At 48.2% G+C, this 25,395-nt stretch overlaps 1 protein-coding gene across 1 annotated transcript in view; it reads left to right on the forward strand.

The window, feature by feature from the left end:
• Positions 1 to 3,031: 3,031 nt before the first annotated feature.
• The window catches only part of LOC149343137 (basigin-like), a 39,631-nt gene continuing 17,267 nt past the window's right edge, over positions 3,032 to 25,395 (forward strand). Inside the window, exons 1-3 of the mRNA XM_089545662.1 lie at positions 3,032 to 3,368; positions 16,922 to 17,218; positions 18,197 to 18,496. Coding sequence (XP_089401788.1) covers positions 3,314 to 3,368; positions 16,922 to 17,218; positions 18,197 to 18,496 — 652 coding nt within the window. The 5' untranslated portion in view covers positions 3,032 to 3,313. The remainder of the gene's footprint in view (positions 3,369 to 16,921; positions 17,219 to 18,196; positions 18,497 to 25,395) is intronic.

Here is a 25,395-nt window from a genome sequence, read left to right on the forward strand (position 1 = left end):
ATTACCCAATTAAGCCATCACGCCATACCCTTAGCGCGGAGCTTAAGTGTCCCCTTCAATTTTTTTTTTTTTTTGTAGTGCCTAACCTTGAAATATATTTTGCTCGCGGGAGAGTTCACGTCCCTGCATTTCGCACACTGGACTCCCTCGCCGCGCACCCGCCCCGCCATGTGGAGCTGATATGGGTGCCTGCCCACTCCGGGAATCCCGGAAACGAGGCCGCCAACGCTTTAGCCCGAGCTTCTCTCAACCGGGCACCGGCGGCCTCCGACCTGGGGTTCTCGCGGGAGCGCATGCACTCATTCAGTGAAATGACGCAGGCCTGCAAAGCCGAGCGTCGGCTCTACCCCCCACCTCATCCATCCCTCGACAATTACCATCAGACACTTTGGAGGCGGCTCCAAACACGCACTTTGCCCTCCCCTTATATACGCTCGCGATATCACCCAGTCCACACGAACCCTTCCTGTACCCTCTGCCACCACCCCAAAGCCACTCTCGACCATATTCTTTTCCTCTCCCGGCGGATCTTCCCCCGCGGGGCCTGGAGCACCTTACCACTTGGGAGGCTTGGGAGACCCTACTGCGCTCCGAAGACCCGGCCAAGCAAGCCATCGCCATCGGCCGGGCTGCCAGCGTCATGAGCCTCCGGGACATGAACGTTTGAGTTCAGTGGGGCCGTGCGGGGGCCCAAGGACCGACGTGTCCAAAACTCCCTTGTTACAAATAAAGTTCTCATCATCATCATCATCTTTAGCTGGGCGCATATAAAGGGTCATGTCGTCCTGTTCGACTGCATCATTGGCCATTGTAAGGTCGCTTGAACGTCTGTCTTTCTGCCAACCACAGACACTTGTCATTTTGTACGACTCTCCGTCTGCACTAGAGCGCCTCCAACGAGGGACTTTTGATGATAAAAATTTGCCTCTGGGCTCTCGCCTGGATGAGGAAGCTACAGTTGAGAGGATTTACAGTTTGCTTCGAGTGGCTACCATCTCACGTTGGAGTCGCTGGTAACACCATGGCGGACCTTTTTGCTCAAGAATTCCGGTCTTATTCATATTCAGTGGCTGTCCCAAAGGACGAGAACTTTGCTAAGCAGCTAGTGGTGCAACACTCTTCTGCACTTCAGCCAGCTTTGCATCCCCCTTGCGTTCCGAGAGGCTTGTCGCGCGACGGACTCTTGCGTCTACTGCGCGTGAACTCTGCCTATACACCGGTATGGACGCACAAGATTCGCCGCGCCACATCACCTATATGCGCACACTGTAATGTTGTGGTTGATGTGAACCACTTCGTTTTAACGTGTCCGCGTTTTGAGCCGAGGAGATTGATACGTTCCCTTGGACGACGTCCCTCGATTCGTTTACGCTGAGGGCTCCCGAGCTGAGTGCTGATTAATGTCACGATAACTCTTGAAGTTTTTGGAGGACACACTGGTCTTATGGAACAGTGGTCGAGGCGCAATCACTTAGATCAATAACTCAGACGAAGCAATTGTCGACAGGCCACTGTAACGCTAATCCCGCCTGTACATTTATACCACCACCTCCCACCCATCAACGGTAAGTTGTTTAGGAACGCATTCTTAAATATATCGTAATACTTCATTGTAACAATCAATATATCCTCAGATATCCCCAGGACAGGCTTTCATTATTTTCTTTTTATCGTTTTTGCTATCGTCAAAAACTTTCCCTATTGGTTTTCTATTGTAGTCATAAATACTTGGTGCGAGCGATGGACACACTTTAAACGAAAGATTTCGATATCGGAAGAACGGACCTCTACTTTAAATATTGCTACAACAGTATCTTACGGTATTCTACACTTGCCTCACAATTACAATTGATATCCAAGATCTCGGACTTGTTATGCCCTGTGACCCCCCCCCCCCCCCCCCCCCACGCCTTTCTTTTGTTCTTCGTCTCATGCTTTCTTCTGCCAGTATTGTACTGCCAGAGTTGAAACGTTATCAAAGTATAGAATTCCGCGTACTGCTAATCGAGAAAGGTGGCATCTTCTTAAGGGATTAGGAGCAGACGTCAAACTGCTTGCCGCCCTCATGGCACGACCACGTTTCCTGCGCGGCGCTCTCTAACACTCCGGACCACACGGATGCCAGCACAGGACATTAGTCCGCACATGAAGCGGCCAGGGGAACCTCTCCTTATATCCACACCTCCGCTAGACCCTGCTGTCGAGGGCATTCTGTGTCTCCAAATGGTCACGCATGCTCGACAGAGCGCGCGCCCCGTAATCCAGGAAGGCAGCATTTTTATTGGTGATCTCGTGAACGCAGGAGTCATCTTTACCCCATTTTATGTAACAAAGGCATTCACACCGCTTAACCTTGGAAAAGTCACCTGTACATGTATTAATGTGTAGAAAAATGTGACAGACTACCGCCGTTGGACAATTATCGGGCAAGAAAACAACCGTAACACTTTCTCACTGTTAAATACACCCGAGGGGCAGCTATGGTGTAAGGACAAGCGAACAGTGAGACTTCGCCTGGAAAGAAAGCTCATGGGGCATCAGAAAAGCCGAGCGCAAACTGAGACATATGTGCGCGAGCGAAGCGCTAAAGAATTCGTGAAAGGTCAGAAAGGTATCTTTCAGTGATGCGTGCCCGCTCATTTATACCCGGACCTCCTCTGTCTGTCCTCTCTATTGTTCAAAACGCAATGAAATCTCTACAAGAGTTCCGTCACCAAAGGCATCGCCATCAACGAAGCGGCACCCCTACCTGTCTCCAAAAAATCACGCAAACAATGACAAGTAAACAGCGAGGCCTTGTATCCGGCGTCTACGGTGCCCTTTCGGTGGCGTTGCTCCGCGGTTGCGGCCACTGCTGGGCCGATTCAGGCCACTCATCGCCAAGAAGAGCATGCCACCGCGCGATGCACGCAATCACCGCCGCCGGGATTGCGAACGGGCTGAGGCAAGCCGCGCCGGCGGGGCGTTATTTTTCTCGTCCCCTATATTTAGAACCACGGGCTGTTCCGCTCTCGCTCTTCTTCTTCCACGACCGACTCCACGGCGCAGGAAGCGGTCCTCTGGGCGCAGCAAGGCCTCGGCGGTTGCTTGCATTGCAGCGCCAGTACAGAGCGTTGCTGTGCCGGCGCACGCCTCAAGCGCAGGCCAGAAGACCGGTGATAGTGAGCGAAGAATCGGTGAAGCAAGATTTGCGGGACGTGGCCGTGTTGTTGTTGGTCGAAGTGAAGACCGTACCGAAGACGGGCAAAGAACGTTACGACAGAGCTCGTCTGGCGGTGGTTTCGAGGATACATTCCTGGATTAGACGGTCGCCATGGATCGCCTCTGGAGGGGACTGCTCCTCGTCCACTTGTTTGTCATCGGTCAGGGTAAGTGAAGGCCGATCTGCGAGCTTTCTGCCGTGTTTGTGCTAACCGAGATTTGGCCGGAAAAGCTGTCGTAAGGGCATGTGCCTTAACTACATCTTGGCGTCAACTGTGAGCCAGCAGTTCTTCAGATCGCAGCATCGACCTCGCTGCTTATGAACAATGCCGGGAAAGGGTTAACACAGAATGGCATTTAAAGCGCAGGTACTATCGAAGATCAGGATTTTTCCTGGCATCGCTCAAGCTCCTCAGAAACCCACTGGAACTCGATCAGGAAGTCAGCCTACTAATTCTAATTGTCCGACCATCTATTTCTTATCCGTGATGACAAGTACGCAATATGCATTGATATGCAGAACTTATCGAGCTCGTACGTACTTAACGCATCAGCAGTTGCCACGCACGCCCGAATGCCCGTGTGAACGAGATCACGCAGATTTATCTGCGTGCAGACAATGCATATTTGTCGTGGGACCACAGCCCTGGTAATATTTCAGTTCTGCGATGCAGTGAGCTCGAAAGTTTCTCAACAGCATGCGTAAAATTGGGCCAGCTGGTGTCTTTGCATTTTTGAACACTGCCTGTGTCGGTGTCTAGGTTAGTGCTGCAGCCTTCATTAGTGAGTTAGAGCGTGACTAAGATGAACGAAGCGTCAGTTTATAAGTATAGCACTTTTAACGTATGGTTCGCTGTGTTGGGTTATAGTCTCTTTGAGAGCCGATATGACTGCGCTGAATTAGGGCGAACGCTGAGAGCGCACTTCAAGCATCAGCACTGTATCTGCACAAGCAAGTTTGCATTGGGCCTGCTACCGACTGCAAACGAAAGTGGATGAACGAGCAGTTAAGTGAACGAATGGCGCCAATAGATGCCCCAAATGCCATGCCAGCCTGCCAAAAATGCTTTGCGGATCGCTGACTGGGTGCCTACGCACTCGAAGGAACATTCCACTGCGTGAACGTTTAAACATAACAAAGCTCATTGCGCCTTCTCTCGTTAAACGAACTGTCGAAAAGTGCTGCTCCTCCTTCAGTTCTCTTCGCCCAAGGGGAGCAGATGCTCTTTTCGCTTCTAGCTCAACAAGCACTTCGAACATTGTAGCATAACACATATATCGGTGATTACTCACTGAACACCCCGACTAACCTAGCTTTTTCAGCTTCTAACCATAAGATCTCTTTCTCTCCAGGGGCACTCCCGGGCTTCTTTCATCCTAACTTATGCTTTCTTTCTCTCTCTCTCTCTGTCAGCACCTTCGCCTCGTTTGCGTACTTAGCTTTTACAAACAGCAGCCGAAACTCTTCTGTAATGGAGTACACATACATGAGCGAAGCTGTGATTCGTCACGTGTCTTGTTCCCGTGTTAGCGACCACTTTATCATCGACCAAAATTAGTCTGAACATCGCTTCGTTCCCCTCCTTCCCCTCGAAGCAATATCGCCTTGCTGGGCCTTTTCTAGACAGAGGCAATATGGCCTTTGGGGAACTAAAGGCCATACTCCCGTATCACCAATGCATCAGCGTAGGCACTAAAACGCGGAGTACGAGTGCGAGTTTCCAAAATTTTGCTCGCAATGTTTGGCCGGTTTCTCAATCAGTCCCGTCGTTTGTTGCAAATCTCGCGCTTCAGAAACCGGGAAAGTGATGGAGGGAAAAAAACGCAGTTCTGTTTTGTATGTTTAACACGAGGCGTCGCTAGTGTCTTTGAGTCTATTTTTTTCTGCTGGCTTGTGAGGTGCGTTAACTAAAATTCAGCCGTTAGTTCAGCCTTGCAAATTGTTCAGAGATCGCGCTAGCGCATATGCGGGGCTTATTCGAGTTTGCATACCACAAGAGAAATGATGCGTCGTGTGGTCGCACAAAATTTCGATATCTTAGAAAGCAACTCTCAGATTCGCCTGCTTAAGCTTACATTGTGCTCTGGAAGCTGCTTTGGGCTCATTCTAGAGCGAGCATGCCCGTAAAAGAGGATAAGGCAACCTTCGATTTAATGAGAGAAGTCAACTGAAAGCGGCACAAGCTCCTTTACCGGCATATGACTTTTCCAGTTCCGCAGAACATTCGGCAATGTCCTGCAATACACGTAGTTGCACACTGACAGGCGTCTGCCCCTGTATTCAGAGCGGAAAGACTGCGCGCGAGCATTGGAAGTGAGGATGTCGCTTCTTTGTCCTATATGGGCGGCGCGGAAGTCCCGCTATCGTTTACTTTTTTTTCTTTTTCTCTACGCAGCAGTGCATGGCAGGAATGCCACGTAGGCAAGGAGAGCAGTGCCACTTCCCTACTGCGCTCATTCAGAGAGTGCGCCCTTTCTTCACTCGCTCCATTAACGCCATCCGATGCTTCATTCTTGACTTGTGCGTCGCAAAACATGCCGGGCCAAGGGACCTAGGCGACCGTGAACAGGGCCAACTGCCAATTTCATTACTGATCCAAACAGGAACAAATTTATAGGACGCTATTATCACGTGACAATATATCAATCATGTTCAACGCTTTTTGATGGAATGGAACAGGAGGCTTAGCAGCACGGTTTGTCATGCTTGGCTTCCTGTTTCATCAAAAAGTTTGGGACAAGGTTGCTTTTGTGTAGATTGCCATGCTTGGCCTGCTGTTGCATCAGAAAGTTTGTTACATGACTGTTTGTTCCTAGCTTTCATGGTTATAGTCTCCTGCTGAATAAGAAAGTTTACTATACAAATGTATCTGTGTCGTCAGGCGGTGTTTGGCTTCCTCTAAAAGTCCATACGTGAGTGAACACAGAGGTAGTCGGCTTTAGCCGGGTTTGGGTAGTCGGCTTTAGTTGGTAGTCGGCTTTAGCCATGTCGTTTGTGTCCCTTGTGACTGTATGTTTCGAACCGGACAGCCAAGATTAGCAGAGAGAGTATAGCCCGAACTATACTTTCGATCGATGCTTCAATGTTTCGTAAAAGCCACGATCGCTTACTCCTTGGTGTCGCTGCCAAGCTCTGAATGGAGACCCCTTATGAACTCTAGGCCAAGGAGACGTTCCGAGTGCGACCGCATTCAGTTTTTTACTTGGGCCTTCATCTGGCATCCCAAGGAGGGGGAGAGGGGGGGGGGGGAGCGGGTTGCTTGGGCCAGGGGCGAGTGCACGTGGACCATCGAATAGCAGTGCACTCACCTGGCACATGTGCGACGGATGCATGTGTGACCGGGCGCCCCGTTTGGTTGGCCGAACCCAGCGGCGGCGGCGGCGGAGACGCAAAAGGAAGCCGAGGTCCAGTACCTGGGCCCGACCACCGTGTCCGAGGACTCGGAGCTGCGCGTCAAGTGCCTGCTGCCCTCGCACCGGTTCGCCAGCTGGCGCAAAGACAGCGCCGAGGCCCAGCCCCTGGTGCCGGACCACTGGAACCGCTTCCGCATCGAGCACGGCGCGCGGGACCCGCGATCGGGTCGCATCAGCTCCACCCTGACCGTGCTCGGGGCGCAGGGCAACCACACGGGCTTCTACTACTGCACCAGCTTCAGCCAGCTCTACCACGCCGTCATGGTCCTGCCACGAGGCACGCATCGCATATCTTCTTGAAGCTCGCCGCGAAGTGCAGTTCCACTTGTCTGTCACCATGACGACGTCTTCTTCTCTCTGCCTCGAGTTCTTAAGGGTGCGGTTTGTTACTATGACCCTTACAGACCCTCCTGGCCGACCTGCATAGTCCTATAGAACTCTTGTTAGACTGCAGTGCGACCACCCCTTATGGTAGCGCGGTGATCAAAACTTCATAATAAAGTATGGGGGCTGAGGATGGGAGAAAAGGAAAGGCTTAACACTCTGTCCCACAGTGTGGGTATCAGAAGCTACATCCTGAATATGGCTTTTTTTCTGCAGAAGGCGGCAAAGCTTTGCGAGGCTGTGTCCTAGGGTGCAAAAATGCACCACAATACCGAGAGCTAATTCTGAGTATGTCATTTTTTTTTCTGCGCTGAGAGGAGAGGAGCCAACTTTTGTGAGGTTGTGTTCTAGGGTGCAGGTATGAACCACAATACCGAGAGTGATCAGATCATAGCACTAAAATAAAAATGGTAAACATAGAAAGGTACGATGGAAAGCTGAGCTGCACAAAATTCGTCGTTTGTACACGGTGCTCAAGCCAACCTGCGCGTTGACAGAGGACGTTACAGGGCCTTCAGATATTCACCTCACTGGTATCGTCCTGACATTTAACATCAGGAATAGGTGCAATAGTCAATGATGTCGGAAACAATGTAATCTGACGGATACTTTGAGACAGTGCTTGCGATTTCGGTAAATTGTCGCTGTAGAGGATGGGTGCGGGAAATTCACACGCTCTTTCAAAGTCGGGAGCAACGGCTAGCACTGCGAATACAGAACTGCAGTTTCCGGTGCGAAGTAAAAGGGCAGTTTATGAGGCACGAAGTTTCTCCGTGGCATCATTTTTGTGTGAGTAAAATGGCAAAGCGATGAGAAGTTTCCGGATTTCCTGTGGGCGCCAGAATCTCCTATCATACACAAGGACAAAAAAAGAAAAGAGAAAAAACTGTTTATACGGGTCATCCCTACAGATAATACATAATCACCACGTTCAGCATGCGTAAACGATGTTTGTAGGCGGTTGCATTGAGCAAGATAACGCCGGTAGTGGATGTGGGACTAAAATGATGAAACTGATAACCTGCTATTGGTCATTCTGACTCAACAGAAACCGCCGCTGTTATAATATGAAATAAGGGAGTAATTAATTATTGGCATTCACCCAAGCGCAGCCTTACGGCTACGGCTAATAGTGACCAACACTGTTATGATATAAGTGGCGTCATGAGGAATTAAAATGGAATGAGTTATTTCCAGCTTTCTTTTATGTTAGTCTATTTAGCTAGGATTCTTTATGCGTGCTTTGGGCTTCAGAGATCCATTCTTCAATCATTTGATGTAGGAACCTCATTCACAATGAATTTGTTTTTGTTTTTTAATCCTAGCAGAAGAAGGAGGTAGAGCTATGTAAAGTTTAGTTGCTATCTTGCTTAGGTTTATGGAGGTTTAACGTCCCAAAGCGACTCAGGCTGTGAGGGACGCCGTAGTGGAGGGCTCCGGAAATTTCGACCACCTTAGGCTCTTTAACGTGCACTGACATGGCACAGTACACGAGTAATTTCGCCTCCACTGAAATTAGACCACCGCGTCCGGGATCGAACCCTCGTCTTTCGCACTATCCTGCTTAGCAATTACGATAGGAATACAGGTACACCAGGCAAGAAAGCATTGCGAAGGGTGAGGACAAAAAACCTAATTCCCCAAATAAACAGACGAAACAGCCGATAAACACTCCAAATACACAGTAGTAAAAAAGGAGTAAAGTTGTCCTCTAGCGTACTCTCTTTTATAAAAAGGACTGCGCCAGAGGATGGCTTACTCTCTTTTTACCAAGACCTACTGAACTACAGACCTGCACATTTGGCACTGCTCCAGCGCGCATGTTCTAGTTCATGCCTTTTGCCGCTAGGGAAAGACACCTACGGGAAGCGTGGCGCCACATTATACCTGTTGAACAAGATGGCCTCCTCCATCATTTTATTTCAAAGAAGGCAGTTTCGTCGTTTGTCCACGTAATCATTAACATCCATTTATCTATGCTAGGCACGGTGGTGCTGACGAAAAGAAAGCGGATAAAAAGAAAGACGCTTTTTGTACTCATCCAGAGCGGAAAAAGTCGTCATTGTGGATATTTTTATCGTTGATGTTAAGATAGCAGAAGAAGACGAAACAAATGTATCAAATATCTTGCTCAAATTGGCAAACGATGATGATGATGACAGCAGACGAACAGGTCAACCGTGCGCCCTCAACGGCCAATAAGCTAACGAAAGTTGGCGCACGCTGCTCCATAGGACCCCGCCAAATGTTCAGGTCTGTAGTTCAGTAGGTCTTGCTTTTTACTCCTGTATAGGTGAATCCGCGTTTAGAATGTAGAAAGCATGGTGTACACTCAAGACGGCTACGAGAGCTGTACAACAAAATTGATGATTGAGTGCAGGACCGGGGAACATGTAGATGTTCAAATGTGAATGGGAAAGTTGTCTCAAAATGAAATCCAGCAATTTTAGGCTTAATTTTAATGGTCACGTGGCACTGCTGACTTCCGAATGCTGAAAGTAAACCTAATATATACGATGGCGCCTAAGGCGACATTCTTTAATGCTGCAGTCAAGCAAAGAAATAAACCTTTGCATATAGCAAGTTTCGCGTACAGTATCGACGCTATGCGACCGCCTCTGGTACCACCCCCGACAGGTGATAGCGACGCACGGCGTCAGACTTGGCCCTGAATTTCTCTCTGCAGCTCCTGTTTGCATATCAGTCGCGCAGCGCGTTTGGTATATTATTGTGTTTCTGGTTGCGTTTTGCACCTAGCCAGGGCGACAGACTGATACCCAAGTGGTGTGTGTAACGCACACAGTACAGACAAAAAACAAAATCGACCGCATTTTCTATCTACAGATGTCTGATCAAAGGCAATTTATACCTGCATACATCCATCTAGGTTCTAAGCTAAAGAAAGTTTGTATAATCAAGCCCCGTATTGGAAAGCATGTGAGCAAGGCTATGGAAGTTTGCAGTGAACATTCCAGCTTTAGTAATCCCTTCTGAAGCACCACCGCAAAAACCAATGATTTTGTGTAACATAAGTCGTGTCCATGCCTTGACAAAAACCTTTCCCAGCTGCGACCACTTCATCCTACAGGTCTTTTTTTTTTTAGAAAAGAAAAAAACATCTCAATCCACCATGGTGGCTCCATGGTTACGGCGCTCGGCTGCTGACCAGATAAACACGGGTTCGGTCTCGGCCGTGGCGGTCGCATTTCGATGGAGGTGAAATTCTAGAGGCCCGTGTACTCTGCGATGTCAGTTCACGTTAAAACTCCAGGTGGTCGACATTTCCGGAGCCCTTTACTACGGCGTCCCCCATAGCCTTAGTCCTTTTCGGACGTTAAACCTTTATAAATGAAACCAGAAAAACCATCTGTTTCCTGCACGATTCGATGTGTGCAACGCTTGCAGTCAGTATAGTTGCCAAATCCGCACTACATTCGGAGTGTGCACAGAACTTCGCGGAGACGTGAAAGCATGCAGACGTGTCTCCGCAGCCGCTTCAGGCAGCTACTAGCAATTTTGGCACCTAAGTATAGTAGCAGTTTTGACTTCCTTTATAGCCGCAGATACTTCGCTTTTCAAGCGATCGCTGGTAGAAAGATGTTCTCGTCAGGGCTTATTCACAATATACATGGCAGTCAAAATCGCTGCCCGCCGGTGGTTCTCCGAAACAAGTCTGCGGGGCTGAAACGCTCATTGCTAACAGTGTTTGCTATTTCTATAGTATTTGCTAAAAGTAACTAGGCTGCATGGTTTACTCGTATAGTGGAACATTTACGGCTTCCCTAAAGATCAGATTGTTGGGAAGTTGAGGACAAGGGTTCTTCTACCTTACAGATGTTGAGAGCTTGGCGTACCCGCATAATTGATCTGCTATACTACTGAGAAGCAAACCAGGCAGACTGTTTACTTTTGACAAAGACGGTACTTTGTTGTTGCCCAGACCGCGATTAATTGTGTTATGCTTTTCTAGGCAGCCAGATTCGACGGCGTATATGCTGAAGTAAGGAGTAAAACATGGCCAGTAGGTGCGACGCCAACGTATATTCTACGCGCGTGAATGTGCACTTTGCGACATCTTGCAACTCTCTAGTACCGGTGGACTGGACGAGCGTTGAAAATTTTCTCGGCATCCCTGTTTGCTCCCTGGAGGTCCGACGTCAAGAAAAATAGAAAGACTGTGCGAGATTATTTCACTATAGGGTGGCGAAACAAAACCAGTTCTGAAAGTGCTCGCTTCTTTTTCTACGCAACCTTTCCGTGCGCGTCGCGACCAGTTTTCCGAAACGCATTTTTTTACCTGTTTCTGTTCGAAAAATCGTCACAGGAAACTAGCGCATGCATACCTGCATGCACGTCAAGACGCGTAGCCTATAGCTGCACTGATTTTGGCCTCTATATTTGTCTCACGCAGGTGTCGCGCCTTTACCCTTACGTTCCTTCTCGTAATTAGAACCGCCGAGGTTTATGTTTTATCTGCTGCCACACACTGTCAGGAGTCGGATGTTTCGGCCATCATTATGGCCATACACCTTCGTCGTGTGGTCGATCGCACCTGTTATGCCTCCACAGAGGGCTTGTACCGTGACAGATAAAACCGTGCACGTCCCAGCACACATGGCCCGCACTGCGAGCTTCTTCGGCTGTGGCAACGCTGAGCTCTCTCGTCTCAGTTGCGTCTGTGGGACATAATGCACCTCAAAGCTAGACAACGAGTGAATTGCACGGAGATTTGAATCCAGCATGAGAGAGAGCGCAGCACTATCGCGGCTCCCTGATCATCTCTTGAGCAGCCATATTAGTTTCTTAGTTACATAGCGCGAGAAATTTGTGGTCTGAAAAACCAAGCCATGGTCGATGCGCGCATAACAGCAAAAAGCAGTGCCCGACGAAGAGGTAATCAACAGACATCCGATCTGTAGTTTTTAAATATGTGGAATAACATATTTAACGGCGATGGTATCCAACAGAGAGGACCGCATTCATTCGTACATCCTGACAAAAGGAAGACGGATGGCCATATGTACGTAAAGAGGGGGGTAGGGTAGTGAGCAGAAAGACCGGTAGGCTGGGCAGAGTCAAATACGTCTGCATACCTTTCACAGAAGAAAGAAAAAAATAAGCTAAAACGCTATAAATGAGAGAAATGATTGATGGGGATTAACGTCCCAAAGCGACTCAGGCTATGAGGGACGTCGTAGTGAAGGACTCCGGAAATTTCGACCACCTGGGGTTCTTTTACAAATGCTGACATCGCACAGTTCACGGGCCTCTAGAATTTCGCCTCCATCGAAATTTGACCGCCGCGACCGGGGTGAGACCGGGGAATGAGAGGAATGAGAGACCATGGCAAAGGCGCGCTCATAGCAGGTTGCGCGTAAAATGCAGAAATTTTCCTCAGCTGTATGGCCCAGTGACTTTATCCACCCGACAAGGGATAACCTATGCAGCGCATGACCCTACCAACATAGTATAGCAGCTGTGCTTCGAACGGCAAAATGGAATTATACGTTAGGACGTAGATGCGTTGCTCGTGACGTCACGCACGCCACGTCCATAATCTACGCATGCCGTTTCCATGGAGCGCCTCACAGCAGGCAGCGATAAGTGAATTAGATAAACGCCACTATATGATGTCAGTGCAGCCAATCTATGCGCTGCTTGGGAAGCCTTGCGTCACATGTTGCATAGGCACCATTAAACCATACGTGTGCGTGAATCAGAGCTTTCGTCGCAAAATGAACTTATCTAGAAAACAATCGGTAACACTGTCTGTGCTTTCGTGAACTATTGCTAGCGACGTAGTAGATATATCGGATGGAGTTTTGGTGACACACAAATAACACCTCGCAAAGCTCACCCATCGGTGTTTTATAATTAGGTCAGAAATGACGTCACCAGTTGCGTTGAGCAGGCGGGTAATACCGAAAGCATCACTGAAGGCACTTTCATGATATTAAAAAAAATGTACCTCAGTGTGCATGAAATGCAGTGATCATGGCTGAAAGAGACTGAAATGCAGTTTGTGAAAAGATATTGCGCATGTAGAACTGCACTTACAGTTGGGAAAACAAATGTTGTTAACCATTAAAATACAGTGATGTAGCACTTAAACGAACTTCAGGAACACTTAGAAATGTTCGCCTAAGTGAAAGTTCACTGAATTAAAGTGAACATGTAAGCCACTCAATTTGACGAACTGAAGTCAATTCCAAGCATTCAGGTGGTCTCTGAACGCACTTATTTCGCAATAGTGGCAATTCCATGCAGGCATTGTGTGCTCGGTGCTTATGAGAATGCTTGTGATAATTTTCTGCTCAAATTTTGTTTTCACTAATCCCAACTTCGTAAACTAGGCGAGTTCATCTATGCTGTTATGCACTTTTTTTTTGTACGAGAGCAGACTTGGCGGCAGAAGCTTTCGCCATCTGTAGACACACTAGTGGCTGTCTCGCTAAAATTCTCGTGCCATTTTCCTGAAAATCAGGTGCTTCCTGAACTTCTCTCTTAGAACAAGAGTGAGCCAAGCACGTTAAGTTTCTCAAGCTGCACATCTTCAGAACTGAAGTGTCAGAAGTTTCGCGGACAAAAATTGCTGCGTGCCAGCAAACGAGTAAAAAAAATGTTCCCGAGCAAAATTCACGATCCCAACATCTCTTGCATGTGAAAGCTGAAGGAAACACTATTGCCAGGAATTCTGGACAGTGCCCAGTCAGGGCCGCTAAGCCTAGCAGCTATCACATTCTGTTCTGCAGTCACTCAGTCACTGGCTTTCTTTCTTACGTCACGGATGACGTCACCATTTTCATAGCCATGCGCCACGAGGTGACAGCCAAGGCAACTAGAAGCGCTTGTCCCGAATTCCTCGTAACGATAGGTGGATCTAGCTGCTAATGTAGGGACGCCGTTGGCTATAGCCAGAGAATTAAAATTGTACCCTCCTGCAGTTTCCAGCTGTTCGCCTTTCGATTACCCCTAACATCATTTTTTCTTGTTACTAAATTTGTGCGCGTGAAAAAAATACCGAAAGTTTCAGCTCATTATAAGAAATGCAAACGGGAAAGCTAGCAAAAGAATGAGATTGGAAGAACTCGACATCAGGGGCTTTTTTTTAATCATGAGATTATTGCTCCTTCTTTTCTTCCTGTGATGTAATCAAGGACTTGATTCTCTCCACAGGTCGGCGTTTCTAAAAATCTATTTTCAGTTTTTTTTTTAACATTGGACATACGCGAATCCATACGTTTAAAAGCCTTCAAATCTCTTGACTTCAAACGATTTGAGAGTGGCATAAAAATATCAAAAGAGCACATGTTTTGGCTTAAATTCGATGAATAAAAAAGAGGAGGAAGAGAGAGGAGAGGACATAGAGGCTAGTACAAAAATTTTAGCAAAAATATTGTATTGTGCATATCGCCATCTAATGCAAATGCAGAAGTTTTTTACATCGCTCACATCGAGTAGTTAAGGCTACCATAGAAAACCAATTGACAATACCAATTGGCCTTTTTGACGCTAGCAAAAATGTTAACAGCAAGAAAACTGCATGCCTGTCGATGGGAGATCTGCTGGCATATTTATTGTTACAGAAGCTTACAGTATATGAAAAATGCGTTCATAATCTCTTTCCAGTTGAAAAATACTTTTTTCCGGAATTGTCGGGTATGAGAAGGCAAGGTAACCGATGATGGTTAAAGGTAACAGACTAGATTTCAAAAGAAGGCAGGCGCAGCAGGGAGCGGCAGGAAGTTAGGTGGGCGGATGATATTAAGAAGCTTGCAGGGATAAAGGGGCCCCGGCTGGCACAGGACAGGGTTAATTGGAGAGACATGGGAGAGGTCTTTGCCCTTCAGTGGGCGTAGACAGGCTGATGACGATGATGAAAACAAAGAGTTTTACTCCAGACTGCAGTTTTGAGCAGCTTCATTTTCTGCGGGGTCAGAAATGCTGTCTTCCTTAATGACTTCATAGTAGCGCGAAGCATTGTCTCCGAAGCAAAATGGTGATGAGCGCCGAGGTACCTTTTGATTGATTGATTGATTGATTGATTGATTGATTGATTGATTGATTGATTGATTGATTGATTGATTGATTGATTGATTGATTGATTGATTGATTGATTGATTGATAATTATACAAAAAAAATTTTGAATAGAACAAATTCTGTTTGGGATGGCTGCATGGCCTGATAGGTTCAAATATACTACAACCCTTCGTGAACGTAACGGGGCATCAATACACCATGCAAAATATATAAATAAAGGACTTTACATCTATATACACCCAGAATTTGCAGAACTCTGAGTACACTATAAAAGTTAACAGGAGTACAAGGACCCAGAGCTCGGTGCAGATCAAGCCCACCTACAGATGCGCAGAGCAGCCCAGTCCGCGTGTACTAAACCAAATTCTAGGTCTCTAAGCGACATCATAATAGTGTAGAAATACCCCGTTACCGTGGTAATGCTGTATTACGCAGGCTGCCAGACATGCGTATGCGTGTCGCGGTACGCACAGCGGTGGTAATTTATTTTTTTTTAATATCCTCAAGGCTGTAATTTGCAGAGGGAAGTGGTTAGTAATAGAGTTGAACCTCGTTATAACGAGATTGAACGGGACCGGCAATTACTTCGTTATAGCAGTAGCTTCGTTATAGTTCTTGACTGAGCTTCCAAGAGGAATAGTCATTCATTCGTTGTATCCATTATTTCTTTATAAACCGTTTCTTTATAACGAGATTAGACTGTGGAACAAAACAACAGTGTGAGCGTAATTTTAAACAAGGTTACTAGTTTAAAACGTTCGCTAATTATTTTTTAAATAAACGTAGATAATTAATAAGTGTCCGTGATGCGGGAAGGTGATTCAACGCGTCGGATGTCTGAGTTAAAAACGAATTAAGGTATTTTTCGTTCTGCAGAGTGGCATTCCAACCTTGTGGGCGTGATCCATCCGTGATGACACGTAGTTTCGGGGGGACGTAAGTTCTTCTCGCACGTAAGAATGGTGAAAAATGTTGCGGAAAAAGCGAAGGCGAAGTGACTACGAAACGATGCGAAGGATGGCAGACGATGGCTATGTTCGTTATGTTGCAGTTCTGTTCTGCTATAGCTGGCTTGCACCGCGACACCATGCGCGCCATGGTGGTGGGCCAAGCATAGCTTCCACATTGCCCACCGAAACAGGCAGCGTTAATCTGATTAGGTAAGCGCGCTAACTTTCACCAGCGTCCCGGCCCACTAGCATGGCAGCCGAAATAACATTGGTGCAAGCCATCCATATAGTGAAAGATAGTGTTTATTTCCAAGTGCAAGTGCGACTGGCGGTCTTCTTCCGAGCAGAGCTCTTTAATAATGCCTGCAAATTCCCACAAGGCCCACGTACCAAATCACACGCTCTGGTCGGGACAAAATTTACCCGCTAGCAGGTTAGCACGCCACTCGCGACATTCAGACGAACTGCGCAAGGATGCTCAAAACAGATTTGATGAATAATGCAAAGTTGTTGCAGGACGCTGCCAGACACTGACTGCTGAGCTCACAGGTGGCACCAAAATTTGCTAACCAGAAGAGGCTTTGGTCGAATCTGGTTCGGGTTTTCATAAGTGTTTGTGTGTAAAACTGCGAATTATGGTATTTGACATCTCGGAGCGACACACGAGGTATAAGGGACAGAGTAGAAGGGGGGGGGGGGGGGAGGTGCGAATTAATTTATACCCCCTGGGCGTCTTTATACAGCGTGCAGTGACGTCGCACAGCACACGGACGTTTCTGCATAAGCGGCCGCCGTAGACAGGATTCGATCCCGCTACCTTGGGACCACCAGCCGTACTTAAAGGTCACCGAGAAACCGCAGCGGATGGTTCGATTTACAGAAATCTGATTTGGAGGACACATGTAACAGCCTTTCGCCTGTGCACATGCAGGCTACGCCTATGACAGCACGGGACGTCCGACCGCCGGTGCCTGCTACCCTCTGGAAGTGGGCAAGCGGCTGGTGCTGGACTGCGACGGCCTGTCCAAGCGCTCGGACCGGTTCCCGTTTGCGTGGATGAAGAACAACCGGCGCTTCCTGCCCTCCAGCAGCGGGGACGTGCGCCTCGAGCAGACGCGCCTCATCATCGACAAGGCACGCCGCGAGGACGCCGGCGTGTACATGTGCTCGGACATGATGTCCACCGGCTACGGACAGTCCACCACGGGCCGAGTGCTGCACGTGGCCAGTGAGTATGCCGCCACGTCGTACGCATTTCGTTAAGCAATTGTCTGCATGCAGGCCATTGCGAAAAATTCACAGAGGCAGCTTAATTACACTGTGTGTTGGCAATGCGATAGCCTTAGGAGCTGCTGATGCTTTTGTCGGAAGTGACGTCATTTCCGGGCTGTTGACAACACTTTCCTTCAGCCAGTGTGAGCACTCTGGCCTGCTAACGTCACTTCCGTCCAGCCAACGGGCGAATTTTATGAACGACGGTGCTTTTTCTAATGCTATCACATTAGAACCTGCGACCTGTCCTGCCCGCTGTGTACAATCCGTGATCTTTAGATGCAGGATGTCGTAACACCTTTTGATATAAGCGATCATACATTGATGTGTCTAGTATACTAAACGAGTTACGCTAGGCAACCAGGTGCAGTCCTCTGTGGCGTTATGAAGTAAGCCGGTGCCTTCATGGTTACCTTGAGGAACAGCAGGAAAAAAAACTTCGTTTCAAATCAACAGGCTCTAAATTCACGCCTAGGTGAAAAAAAGATGGAGAGAGAAAAGCCCCACGCTCAGTGTAATCACTTGAGACCTCTCTCTCTCTCTCTCAAAACGAAGAAAACACAAGAGGAGACTGTCGTAACCCTATGCCAATTATGTTAACTCAGCCGCAAACGAAATTATCTTGCGCACTTTTTCGACGCAGCAGCAGTCAGAGGACCGCACACCAAGACGTCGAAACAATTCGGCTCTGTAATACCTTCGTCTCCCGCGTACCACGTTTCCTTCTTTCCCACATTCATTTCACATGGAAGAGCTGAGCCTTTCCACTTCCCCACCTTCGAATTCTGTGGCTTGGCCTTAGGGCGACACGTCTTTTACCCTCCATCGCCCTGCATCTGCCACTGCATCCTCCCAGGCTGCTGTAACTCGCCAGACTCCTCTTCTTGACAGCTCGGAAGTGGGTCGTGCAGTGAAATGTCTCCCTCACTCCCAGCACCCATCGACCTGGTGCCGATGAGCCCGCGGCTGGTGGTTCGCGACGGCAGCACCATGCGGCTGCGATGCAACGCCTCGGCCGTGCCGCGGCCCGAGGTCACGTGGTGGAAAGACGGAGAGCCCCTGCACGGAGGCGGCCGCGTGCGCCTCATGCACGGCCCGCCGCCGGACAACCTGCCCCTGGCGCAGCTCGAGCTCAGCTACATGGGGCCCGAGGATGAGGCGGTGTACGGCTGCAAGGCCTCGCACCCGGCATGCGACCTGCACTCCACCACATCCACAAGGGTGTTCGTCAGGGGTAAGTGTGTCGCGCCCGTGGCGGCCGAACTCTGCTCCGCTTAAGCCTAAAAGCTTTAGCAAGAGAGGAGGAGGAGGTTATCATAAAATGAAAGGTGCGTAAAATTATCGCAATCGGGATTGGCACAGGAACCATGCCTTGGGGGAAACAATGGAGGCAAGTAAGGAAACAGCTTAGGGTTGTACACTCTAAACAGGAAGGAGTGAAAGGGTAGTACGCTCTCTATCAGGGCACTCCCTTTCATAAGACAGGAGACAGTTTACTCCCTGTTACTCCCATCTAGGCGTATTCGTGTTAAGAGTGAACGAGCGTATACATGTAGCCATCAGTTTATGTTTTCTACATAAAGGAGCCGGGACTTCCGGCAAGCCGCTATCGCGGATTGTCTCCATTTAGGAAATGAATAATTGATTTACTAGTTTACTAATTTACTAAGGTTATAGTTGACTGGGGCAGCTAAATTCCAGGATAGCTTCAACTCTATGGCGGGCTGTCGTGAGGTCATCCGCGACAGAAGTGAGGCAGTTACCGTGTCTTTCATTTCTGTAAAACAAATTTTCAGCTTTCAGAGGATGCCTTCGCATCGAAGTTCGCACTTTCTCCGGCGCGCGATTCCTCCGGGCGGGGAATGAGGGGCGGGGGGAGAACGAGAGGGAAAAGAAGAGGGTTTGGCGTTTGAATGCCATGTAATACGAAAGCAGCTTGATAACATTTTGCGCAACCACCGCACTCTCGTGTCTGTACACCGGTCACTTACATTCATACAAGCGCCTATTGCCACTGGCGTTCTGCCAAGCAGTTTGGCACAAGCTTGCACTTCGCTTTTATGGAGTACTTGATAGCGCGCTCTGCATGCACCTGAACGCGAGGCAGCGAGAAGGAAAGAAAATCAAAAAAGAATAGCGCTGAGTTGCTAGGCCGGAAAGTTTCCGTGATTGCTACTCAGCTTTATGACGTCTTTCCATAAGGCTTTCTTGACCAGTGACCTCGTGTCTGCGATTTTCGTTCCTCCCACGCGAGTCTGCCTGCGCGACCCTGAACTTTGCCGCACTGACCCCTTACACAGAGATGTTTGAACGAATCTTCTCGAGTGCCTGGTAATTGTGGGTCATGATACTTACAGCTGTGACGTCGTCTTGGCCTCCACTTCACCTATTCCTTACGTCAAGCGTTCGGACCCGACTTCTGCAGTTGTCGTCACGCACAAGCAGTCATAATGGTTGGTTTAGGTTTATTGGGGTTTAACGTCCCCAAGAGACTCAGGCTATGAGAGACGCCGTAGTGAAGGGCTCCGGAAATTTCGACCACCTGGGGTTCTTTAACTTGCTACTGACATCGCACAGTATACGGGCCTCTGGAATTTCGCCTTCATCGAAATTCGGCCGCTGCGTTCCAGAGTACATATACTAAAATTGGAACGATACAGAGTCACAATGAAGACACCCTACTTGTATGCTCTCTACAGATGAACACCGCTGCTCGAAGCAAAATTCAAGTTCCAAACAACGACCCTCCGCGGTGGCTCTGTGGCATGGAGGAAGGAAAGAACTCGGGAGAGGCGGTTATGTCAATTTTTTTGAAGCCAAGTGTGAAGTCTCTCCCCTGCTCCCCCCACTTGGCCGCCGTCTCAGCGCGCTTGTGCATGCGCAGCAGACAATGCAGCAGACGACGCCGCTGCCCCTATTGGCTGCGCCGTCGGCCAAAGACTCCCAGTAGTCCTTGCGAAAGCGCGTGACTTCCGGCACACTTTTATGCGTAGCATATTGCTAGAGCTACCACTCACGCCGTCGCCGTGGGACCCCTAGCCGTGAAACCACGTGACACCGTGACGTCACACCACGTGACATCGGATGAGAGAGCCGGCCTCCGCCTCGCGCCGTCGCCGTGGGACCCCTAGCCGTCACGCCACGTGACACCGTGACGTCACACCACGTGACATCGGATGAGAGAGCCGGCCTCCACCTCGCGCCGTCGCCGTGGGACCCCTAGCCGTCACACCACGTGACATTATGGCGTCATATTGGAGTATATAAGAGGAGGCGGTTGCGCTCACCCTCAGTAGATACACGATGCCTCCGAAGAAGGATGCAGTCGAGCGGTGGAATCAAAATCACAGCTTTACAGATCACAAGAGTGTATTCATTGGTTTGCAAAAAATAAACGATGATGAATGACATTCTGGTGTTGTCGTGGATTAATCTAGCTACAACATAACCAAGGTAAACCAAGTTAAGCCCTAATATGCTTCGCATTCCCAAGGCTTAGCCAAGCTGAGCCTCAGCAATTTTTTTAGCGTGCAGCTCGCATGGAGGAAAAAAAAAAACTGAGGAGGGAGCGTGACGTCACGCGGCCAGCGTTCGCAAGCCGAATGTTTATGAAGCCTTTTCACCCTCAGTTTTTCGCTCTCCCAGTCAGTCCTTTATGTTTTGGTTCTGGTATGTTTTAGTACGCGCGTATGCGCGGCTTGTGGCACGGGGCGTCTACAGCAAGGAGGTTGATCTAAAGTCAGTTTGGCGCGCCAATACGCTCATGCGCGCGTGCAACGGAGCTAGATTTTACAAGCTGTCACGGGGCGTGATCACGGGGGGACAAACTCTCTTTTTCTTTACTATATCTTTACTTGTTAATACTGGGCTTCAAGGCTGTCGTCGGACGCTCCCTCCTCAGTTTTTTTCCTCCATGGCAGCTCGGATAGCGAGGGCCTCTCTCGACGTTTCTCAGTGATTTTGGCGTTCGGCTGCTGATCCCAAGGTGGCGGTTTCGATGCTGGCCGCGGTGGTCGTATTTCGATGGAGGCGAAATACAAAACCACCCGTGTGCTGTGTGCTGTCAGCGCACGTTAGAGAAACCCAGGTCGGCTAAATTAATCCGGACCCCTCCACTATGGCGTCCTTGATAGCCCGTGTGTCCCTGTGAGACTTTCAACCCCAAAATTAATAAGTTTAGTTGTCCAGAATGCGGGCCCACAATGCAGAGCGAGAAGCATGAGCTGCGTAACGATAGAAGAAGCCATGGAGGAGCTGAATTGCGCACGCAACATTTTCAAAGTGTGCGTGATTTCTGCAAATGAAATGTAAGCAACATTTTTGTTGCCTGAACACCACAAAAACGGCAGGAAAAGAAGAAAAATTTAATCTGCCAAATGGTTTTAAGTTCAACATGCAAATAAAACATGAAAAAAAAAATTGAACAGCCGTCGTTAAAATTGGGCCCCTACCACGCAGAGTCGAAAATAAGGACAGTGAGTGTGACCGTTTATCAGACACCGGGGTGTGTCATCGGGCGGCTCATGCGCCTGTTTATGGGATCCGCCGCGCTGTCAAAATTTTATTTATGCGGTCCCCCCTTTTTTTTTACATGAACATAAAACGAGATGTTGGTGCCTGATCATGGCGCCGGCTACTTCTTTGTGCATAGTTGAAGAAAAACACGTGAACATAACGCTCAGCAAAGCAAAGCTACAACACACACAGTGCACAAGACACTCCAGAAATGCTAACATAAATTATAAAAATAAACTATAGGAAATGATACTAGCTAGTGACATCAAATGAAAATATACTATAAGCAATAGTATGTACTAATCACAGCAAACGGTATAAAAATGCATTCAAGAAATTAAAAAGAGACAATGAGCTGCAACATTAACGATCACATACATCAGATTCATAATAAAAACACATATGATTTCCAGGACACTGGACAGCACGTGCCGAGGCGAGCAACAAACACAATTTACAGAAGCAAGATCTAGTACTTCCCGAGGATGCCACTGTCCCCGAGGAAAGATTTCAGTGCTATGATCGCCCGTTTTTGTAGCGCATGCGTCGGCCATGGTCTGTTCCTTTCACTGAGAGAAAAATAAACTGAATTCAAAAGCTTAAACTTGCTATGGAGCTGACATAGCACTTCGGGTTTTTTAGGTGCAGGGAACTGCCTATCTAAAATTCTGAAACCGGGAGTGCCGAGAGTTTTACAGAAGAAATAGCCCGTCGTCATATTCTATCTCCCTCGCTCAGCAGACTTACAGTAACATTCATTCATTCATTCATTCATTCATTCATTCATTCATTCATTCATTCATTCATTCATTCATTCATTCAATCAATCAATCAATCAATCAATCAATCAATCAATCAATCTTTACTTATTTATTTAACATGCGCAGGAACAACCGTGAGGTCTTATTACTGCAGCATAATTTTAAAAATGTGCCCATATACTTTACACAAATAACAGCCAATAGAAGAAGAAATAACAACAAGCTAGAATGTAATAAGAAAGGGGTCTCGTACAAATGAAAGTCCAAAAAGCATGATTGAGAAGAAACATAATAATAAATGATAATAGTAGCATACTATTAAGGCCACTAATGAAAAGAACACGTATATTTAGGCCTGCCAAAGCCATCAATGGCTTGAACGGCAGTGCCTGACAGGCATAAAAACCATAGTGCAGCATCTTAAAATAAATATCTATTAGCAACACCAACAGCAAGTGGCTGTTTACTTTCAAAAGAAGGAGAGTTCAAGAAAATCGCCAAGAGCTTCCAGGGCGTGCTTCCACTAGTTGAGTATGCAGCATGGCCCGGATCCGCTCTTCGGGGCTTGCGTCTGAGGCATCTTCAAATATTTGCGCAATTTCACAGAAGCACACGCTAGCCTCCTGGGGAAGTTCCGTGGGAAGGTATATTTGCAGTCATGTACCAAAAACAATGGTGCCCGATATGGGCTCGAAAGCACTATCGGGACATTTCTGCGTATGCGCTTTGCCGTTCGCTAACCCTATAGACTGCTAAGGTCCCCAGTTCTTCGCAAATCTTCTTGGCCTTGCTTGTTTTAGGATTGTATAATCACATCAGGATCTGACCTAAAAATGGCTGAGGCTTAACTTGGTTAAGCCTGGAGAATGCGAAGCATCATCGTGTTGCGTAATTTGGAGGCGCACAACCACAGCGACGGCGCGAGGTGGGCCCCCGTTTCTCCACTGTCGTGACGTCATCAAGTCACGTGGTGTGACGTCATGTATCACGTGATTTGGAGGCGCACAACCACAGCGACGGCGCGAGGTGGGCCCCCGTTTCTCCACTGTCGTGACGTCATCGTGTCACGTGGTGTGACGTCATGTATCACGTGATTTGGAGGCGCACAACCACAGCGACGGCGCGAGGTGGGCCCCCGTTTCTCCACTGCCGTGACGTCATCGTGTCACGTGGTGTGACGTCATGTATCACGTGATTTGGAGGCGCATAAACATGGTGAAGGGCTGAAGTGGTAGCTAAAGTAGTATGCTTCGCATAAAAAAGCGACTTCTTCGCGGGAGACAACCTAAAATGGTAAAATGCCTTGACGTCCCGTCTGTTCTCCGCCAGGTAGTTACGCGCAGTGACCTGAACGCTCCGCGTGTGCTACCTCGGACGATGAACAGCTGGACGCCCCCACTCCAGCTGCTATGTGCTTTGTGTCGTGCGCGTGTGATTGAACAGTGATCTTCCAGATCTCCACGAGCGTGCGACCTGTATATATGTTTATTTTTTACCTGTAGATATGTAAATAGATTCATTGAAAGTGTACCTCCCCCTCTCCTTTCTACTATCCCCTCACCCCCTTCCTTTCACTTCTACATACTGCCTGCTATCCTTTATATTTCGCTGCCCCAGCTCAGGTGCTTCCAGCCGCGATAGCAGATGCCGGGGCAACAAACATTCTTTTACCTTCCATATCAAATGTTCAATAAGTAACCACCACTACTACTACTACTACCTGCAATTCATGATAAAAACAAAAATTAACAAGAAGTGCAAAAAAATACGCTGTACGATGTTAAGACTGATGACCTATGGATCGGTATTAGAGGGATATTTAACGTATATTGTTCGCGGGTCAATTTAGTCGCCAACGCAGACTGCTTCTACACAGTTGAATTACGGGCAAAAACATGCAGTTACCGTCGGCAAGAAGGGGTATGAAAGCCACACGAGGAATCATACGAAGAAATTATGCCATTATTTTTTCTTATAGTGCGCTTTTTAATGTTTATCTATTTTTTGCCATAGTGGTGGCACAACGAGCAGCCTTAATAGGTATACGTTGTCCGGGTGAGGTCTAATTTCCTGACAATGGGGTGAACGCTCATCTGAAAGTCGCTCGAAGGCAAGCGTATATGTGGTGGGAGCGGAGAGAAGCAAAGATGGCTTTTATTTTTTTTTTCCCTTTTACTGTAATCGACGGCAAGCATGCTCCTCGCTAGCAAGCGTGCAGCTGCTGCCTGTTTGCAGCTGCGTGCTTCATTCGAGCGCACCATGTAGAGCATGCAAGTGCGGCGCGCACACACACACAGCCATGCACTCCTCAGAGCAGCGTCTCTGTACAGCAGGCGCCATTTGTATGAGCTGGCACCCTGCCGGCTAGGAATCTCGCCGCTGATGAAACAACGGTGAACCAATGAAACGAACGCTGTTCATGGACACGTTGGTCTGAAATCAGTTGTCTGTGCGCTAGAATCCAAACCGAGTGATGTATACTGTCTGTTGCCATGTAAAGGGCTCCGGGCATAGTGAAGGTATACTCTGGAAGCAACTTTCTGCCCAGGGGCCTTTTTCTCTCTCAGAGAAATAAATAGTGCGTGTGTGTGAATAAGAACTGATCGAGTAGACGACATAACGTACGTTAGAGCAAGCAGAAGCAGTTTGCAAATGATAGAGGTGACAGGAGAACGGGAAAAGACTCGGAAACGAGATATTTTTTAGAATCCATTTTCACCGAAAGCACATATTGAACGGTTCGCGGTCAAACGCACGCACCTACACACACACACATACGCACCGCCAGACACAACTGACATCAATTAAGGTTACCGATTCGTTTCGAGAGAAAAAGGGAAGCATTTAAGCGTGGGAC

This window comes from Amblyomma mixtum, chromosome 5 (assembly GCF_055824585.1).
Source record: "Amblyomma mixtum isolate Tamu chromosome 5, ASM5582458v1, whole genome shotgun sequence".
In the NCBI taxonomy this organism is placed as follows: Eukaryota; Metazoa; Arthropoda; class Arachnida; order Ixodida; family Ixodidae; genus Amblyomma; species Amblyomma mixtum.